A 6,928-nucleotide genomic window follows, 5' to 3' on the forward strand; every position below is an offset into this window, starting at 1 on the left:
AATCTGTAATCAAGGATGAAAGATAGTACTTCCTGTTGAAAACATCAAATAAGATGAAATGGTTTTAATAATATTGAAATTAATGCTGTTGTGTGAATACCAGTTATTTTCATACTGAGAAGCAAGAATTCATTGAGTCTCAAAACAGGTTGTTCATGTTATTCTGTATGCAGTATTATTTTACTTTAATGCTACGAGTAATAACTGCCCATTGTGTTTTCTAAAAATCATTTAAGTGATCTTCAGTGAAAATTACAATCTCAACTGATATATTCTATGTTTAGCATATCTTAAGTTTTTATTTTCTTTCTTTTCAAAAGCCTTAAGTCCATGTAAACCATTTAAAATGCCCTTTTAATCCCCTCACAGGACTTGCTATGCCTCAAGTTTGCAGTTTTGCTTCCTTGGGTCAAGCATAACCTGGTTCCATATGCTAGAATCATAATTTGAAGGAGAATATAAGTTTCTCAACCTTATTCCCTCTTCTAGGGTAAATAAACTACCCTTCAGTTCAACAGTGTAGAACTTGGAAAATTTGAGGACAGCTCTCTGTTTCCCTTAAGTGATAGGAACTTTCTGTTCTCTTTCTCTAACTTCTGTAATAACACGGAGCTATTGTTCTTTTCTTGTGGTTTATTTCACAATCCTAGAAACCTTTTTAAAAACAATTCTATGCTGTTAGAAGTCAAGAGCATAGTTACCATTGGGGATGGGAGGTTGTGACTGGGAGAGGGTATCAGAGGAGTTTCAGGGCTCAGTAGTGTTCAGCCTCTTGATCTGGGTGCTGGTGTGTAGTTGGATTCACTTTGAAAATTCATTGAGCTTTTAGGACTTAAGGTCTTCTCTGTGTGTATATTATACATGTTCCAATAAGATATCTCAAAATATTGACCTCACCTTGACAGTACCTTCGACAAGTCCTCCTTCAGTTGGAAGGTTTGTTTTCTTCCCTGTACTTATAGTTTGAATTAATCTGCTATATATTTTGTTTTAATTAAGTAAACTTAGGAAAAAACCAGGTCTGCCATCCTTTAAAATGTTTATAGAAAAGAACCTGAAAGAAAGAGGGGCAAAATAACTTATTCTAAGTGGTATGATTTTTTTTTTTTCATTTTTCTTACTTATGCTTTTCAAAATTTCTCTTATGCATTTATTACTTTTGTAGTCTAGGAGAAAAATCTGTACTGTTGTGAAAGAAGAAATAAGCTGTATAAACTTGGGGTCTTTCATAATAGAATACAAGAATATATTTAGAAAACATGATTACAGGGTAACAATTTTTTTCACATTTGTACTTTGTTACAGATATGCTAGTCTGTATTTTTGCTGTGCTATTGAGGATCAAGACAATGAACTAATTACCCTGGAAATAATTCATCGTTATGTGGAATTACTTGACAAGTATTTTGGCAGTGTGAGTAGTATTTTATTTTAGGAAATTGAATGCCATAGTATTTTTTAGAAACTTTTTTCTAACAAGTTTATTATTTGGTTGTATTGGGATTCTAACCGCAGGAGAGGGCAGGAATGACTATTTCTCATCAGCGGGCCTATTCAGTTTCTAACTTTCAGAATTGCTGGCCCTATAGACCTAACTCATTTAATTAAGATGGTGAGGATGAGGTTTAAAATAGTGAAATATAAACAAGTCCAACTACAAACATTAATATCTTGGAAGTACCTAGTATAGAATTTAGATTTGGTTAGCAGTTCTGATCATGTTACCCTGGAAATATATGTTTAAAGATCAGTTTTCATGAGTAGAAATTATTAAGTTACCCTCATTGGGAGCATGCAGAGCCCGGCCTTATTTAGCTTGTAGGAATATGTTTTCAAGTACTTGAGATTTGGAAATTAAGCTTACTGAAGTCAGTGATACTTAGTCATTTTTAGAAAGAATTAAGATTGATTCACTCTGGTCAGATTGTATTCACTATCTGGTAGTGAATAAGCATCTTTTGCTTCTTTAAGTTGTAACAGTTTTTTCTTTTCAGGTCTGTGAACTAGATATCATCTTTAATTTTGAGAAGGCTTATTTTATTTTGGATGAGTTTCTTTTGGGAGGGGAAGTTCAGGAAACATCCAAGAAAAATGTCCTTAAAGCAATTGAGCAGGCCGATCTACTGCAGGAGGTAAGCTACTTGTTCTCTTCACTAGGCACTAGCATGCTTTGCTCTTGCTGGGAAGTCTCATTCATCATTCTTACAGTTTCAGAAAGTACACTGAAGCATGCTGGCATGTAGTGTCCATCCATGTGCAGTTTATTCATTGGAATATGTGTCAGTCACGTCAACTCAGTTATCTCTGGATGGATGGTTCAGTTTGGAGATGGTCTGTCGGTCGGGCCTCTTCCCGATGGCCTTTTTTGGACCCTAAAACACTGGAGTCTAAACCTTTAGAGGACAGACTACTTTAAGAAGGGAAAAGATTGGCTGAAAGTAGCAGTAAGTTGAGAACTCTCCATCTATTGCTTCAGATTGTTTAAGATAACCCTTCCATCTATTCCTTCAAATTGTTTAAGATAACCCCTCCATCTATTCCTTCAAATTGTTTAAGATAACCCTTCCATCTATTCCTTCAAATTGTTTAAGATAACCCCCCCCTTTTACATTAGTGTAGATAATCAGGAGTTGACTGTGAGATTATGACATTTTCATTCCAAATTGGCTCATATTTTTACCTCATGTCCATTAAATGCAAATGTAGCCAAGCAAATGATAGTGTTTTCTAATTGTACTTTTTGTAGAACCTTCTCATTTTTTTGTTAGCAAAACTAAACAGCATTTGCATTTCTCTTTGCTCTTGTTAAATATCAAACCACGTTCTGTCAAACTGCATTCTTGTCTTACCTTCATATCCCCAGATGTGTAACTCCCTTTTCTTTCTAATTACCATAGTCATCCTGGGTTAATCGTGCAGTTGATGCTGATGTACCTTCTATTTCTGAAGCTTAACGTTTCATAGATAAGGCTACCTTTTTCTAAAAACTTAATGATACCATAATTCAGATACCAAATTGAATTATGCTTTAGAGCTAATTGTGATTTTTATCATATGGAAAGCTTACAGCATGAGAAGTGATTAGTAAATATTAAAAAATGAAATGTGTTTTCACTAAAATAGTTGTTAAGTATATGTTGCATGTATATAAAAAGTCTTGAATATTTTTGGCCCACTGGTTCATTTTCCAAAAGCATTAAAAATATGATTTTGTATTTCTAGTCTATTTTAGCCCATTCTTTGTTACATACTTGTTTATCAGTTTGTTCTTGTCTTTTTTTAGTCACCAAAGGAGACTTTAAGTCCATTTTTTAGCCTTGGATGCATTCAGTTTTAAGGGAATGAAATAAAGGAAGAAGAGTAACTTATTTTATCCATTTTAACTTCCTAACTTTTAGACTCTGGGAGGAAGGGAAAGCTATTTGAGGATCCCACTGCATCTGTCACTGACTGGTTGGGTTGTGGGAATTGCTTGAAGTTCAGATGACATCATCTGGATAGACATCTACTAAATGTGAGACAATGCATTGTACACTTAATGATCTTGTAGTTATCAGAAGAGCAGTTAAGGTACCTGCAAAAGTTAAGTATTAGATTGGCAGCCCTGATGCCATCTACTCCTCAGTAGTAAAATTAACACAAACCCTTTGCCTTGTGTGTATAGTTTGTCACGGTGATTTACCAGTTGGTTGGAAATGTTATTTTGGAGGTTTGTTTTTAGTATCAGGTGTGCTGACTATAAGCATACACGCTACTGTTGTAAAATTGGTTTTTAAATTTAGTATCTCCTTATTTTGCTTTTCACTAATCAGACTTTTAAAAAAATTAGGTCAAAACCAGGATTAAAATTCTTCATATATTTCTCTTCCCTTGATCACTTTCATATTTTGTTACGGATCTATATTCTGCTCTATCAGAACCTGGCATTTCTTCCAAGTTTTTCATTATTTTCTAATTAATTAAATTTGCTTTAAAATGTATTTAAAGTTATTGAAGTTCAACTTTTAATTTTAATGTTTTTCCTGGAGAGCAATGGTTAGTGTATTGATATTTCTTTGTGCCTGGATTTTTTTTTTTTTGAGATGGACTTTCGCTCTTGTTGCCCAGGCTGGAGTGCAATGGCACAATCTTGGCTCACTGCAACCTCTGCCTCCCAGGCTCAAGCGATTCTCCTGCCTCAGCCTCCCAAGTAGCTGGGATTGCAGGCATGTGCCACCATGCCTGTCTAATTTTGAATTTTTAGTAGAGGTGGGGTTTCATCATGTTGGTCAGGCTGGTCTCGAACTCCTGACCTCAAGTGATCTGCCCCCCCTCGGCCTCCCAAAGTGCTGGGATTAAAGGCATGTGCCACTGTGCCCAGCTATGCCTAGATTTTTAAATGCTACTGGGAAATTGGTATAGACCTTAGAGTATGACAGCAGTGTTAAGTTTACCTTAGAACATATATTGAGTGTTTAATATACTAGGGGATAACATTATTGCAGATCCATATTTATTTGGGTGTGTATATATGTACATATGTATATGTATTTCCCTATGGGATTATTTTAATAGTTAATATTGTCCCTTTTTTTGAAGTACTATTTTTATGTCTTTTTTTTTTTTTTGAGACAGAGTTTCGCTCTTGTCACCTAGGCTGGAGTGCAGTGGCGCAATGTTGGCTCACTGCAACCTCCACCCCCTGGGTTCAAGCAATCCTCCTGCCTCAGCCTCCCAAGTAGCTGGGACTAGAGGTACACGCCACCACTCCCAGCTAATTTTTGTATTTTCAGTAGAGATGGGGTTTCACTGTGTTGGCCAGGCTGGTCTCAAACTCCTGACCGGTGATCCACCCACCCCGGCCTCCCAAAGTGCTGGGATTACAGGCATAAGCCACCGTGCCTGGCTTATTTTTAGATCTTTAATTGGGGAGAGTAAGCTTAGGGAGAAAAGCATAGGATGATTGAGGTCCCATATAAAATTTTCCTTACCCCCTTATAACCTTTGTTTAAAATAAATGACTACTGTTAATTATAGTTCCTTGTCTTTAGAAGAAAGCTGTGGTCCTATTTCTCCTCTGTGACTACTTTTACATTGCTTTGTACACAAACGAAACTGAGTACTACATTGAGACGTTGTCTATTTAGCAGTCTGAATGTACCATTTTTCTTAGCCATTTAGGTCTTGGGGAAGCAGAAAGTGGTGGTCCATTCTGAATTTAGAGTGAGAATACATTGTAGATTAAGGCCATTATGGAGCCAAGCTCAAGTCTGTGTGGAGGAGTAAGGCTTCAGGTTATTCTGTTCTCTTCATCAATATATTCTGAGAAGAAATGCAGGAATGACAAGATGCATGTTTCCTAAAAAGAGATTCATTTATGTTTTTGATGCATGATGCAAGTTTACATCTGTGGGAGAGTATTTGAGTATTATGGTCATAAAATAGCGAGTGGAATAAGAGAAAAAGCACTCCACAAACTGCTGGAAAACTTTTTGTTCTGGATACCATGATAACAAAAATAATCATGATGGTAACTAATACTTGAGTGCTCATATGTGAGGCCCTGGGTTCAGCAGTTTGCTTGCTTGTATGTGAGGCCCTGGGCTCAGCAGTTTGGTTTAAGCATCCTGTGCAGACACCCTGTGAAAGGTTGGAGGTATCCTAATGAGAAAGTGGAAGCTCAGTGAGGTTCCATGACTGGTCTGAGGCCACCCGGTTAGCAACTGACGAAACCAGGATTCTAAACCCAGATTTCTTCACAGCTATGTAAAATCTTAACCACTGTGCACTTCCCCCATCCCCAGTTATGTATTGTCTTGATATATATATTTTGAATGTTCTGTTTAAGATACCAACTTCTTTGCTTCTCAGTCATATAGTGAGAAATCAATAATTCTCCCAGAAGTTTTTCTATGTGGAAAAGAGTAGATTTCCTAAGACAGTGCCATCTTTGACTTCTTAGACTATTTTCAACCTATTTCTTGTTGGATTGATCAAAATGCCTAGATTTATAACTTTTTTAGTCTTGTAGTTTGGGGTATAGCATTCACTTAATGTCATGAAATGATTTTGCTTCTACACTTGTAAATATAGCTGTGAAGATCTAAATTCAGCCGTATTTTTGTAGAAGTCCTAATTGGTCAATTTTAATCTAATTTTTCATGTATCGTGATTTTTCTATTTAGTGTCAGGTCTTTTACTTCAATTGATTATTTCTAAGCAGCAAAGATTACTTTGAACTTATAATGTACTTCTATCTGTTAGCTTAAAGGTATATGTAAATCTCAAAATGATTTTGATTTTTAAAAAATTTGTGAAATATACATTTCTATCTTTAAGAATGCTTATTTTCTTCAGAAAAATTTAAAAATTTTTCTCTTAACCAGTTTGTATAAACACATAGTTTAAGGTAGTCCTTCATTTTATAGCCAAATAGAGAAGAGGGTCAGTAGATACAAATTTTCTGTTAGCATATTACAGTCAGTAATAAAAATGTAACATTAAATGTGTATTCAAATCATAGTTGCTAAAATATCAGTAGACATTTTGATTAAATAATAAAGATACCTTTTTTTTACTTCATCACTTGGTAAATAAGGGATTAGTTTTGACATTTTTAGACCAAACTTCATGTTTATTCCTTTTGGAGCTTGTTTGTATGAATACATAATTATATATTGGGTAAAGCCCAGAAATTGGCCCATTATTCATTTTTTAATGTTTGGCTGTCTTAACATGCCACTGGTACTAAAGTTGATTCTTAAATTATTGAAGTACAACATGCTGAAATTGCTAAATTGATATTCTCTGCAATACTTGGAATACTTTTCCCCACCACCTATTTTAAGCTAGATTTTTAGAGGGATAGGGTGGGTGATGGTGATGTAGTTGGATTTATTTAAACACACATATATATATATAATGATAAAGAAAATACTAGCATGGCTTT

General features: G+C 35.2%; 1 protein-coding gene across 4 annotated transcripts in view; it reads left to right on the forward strand.

The window, feature by feature from the left end:
- Nucleotides 1-6,928, forward strand: part of AP1S2 (adaptor related protein complex 1 subunit sigma 2) — a 29,743-nt gene that overhangs the window by 7,764 nt on the left and 15,051 nt on the right. For all 4 annotated transcript variants that reach the window (XM_017519279.2, XM_017519281.2, XM_017519280.1 and 1 more), the window contains exons 3-4: nucleotides 1,306-1,414; nucleotides 1,995-2,132. In XM_017519279.2, coding sequence (XP_017374768.1) covers nucleotides 1,306-1,414; nucleotides 1,995-2,132 — 247 coding nt within the window. The remainder of the gene's footprint in view (nucleotides 1-1,305; nucleotides 1,415-1,994; nucleotides 2,133-6,928) is intronic.

This window comes from Cebus imitator, unplaced genomic scaffold (genome assembly GCF_001604975.1).
Source record: "Cebus imitator isolate Cc_AM_T3 unplaced genomic scaffold, Cebus_imitator-1.0 Scaffold733, whole genome shotgun sequence".
Classification (NCBI taxonomy): domain Eukaryota; kingdom Metazoa; phylum Chordata; class Mammalia; order Primates; family Cebidae; genus Cebus; species Cebus imitator.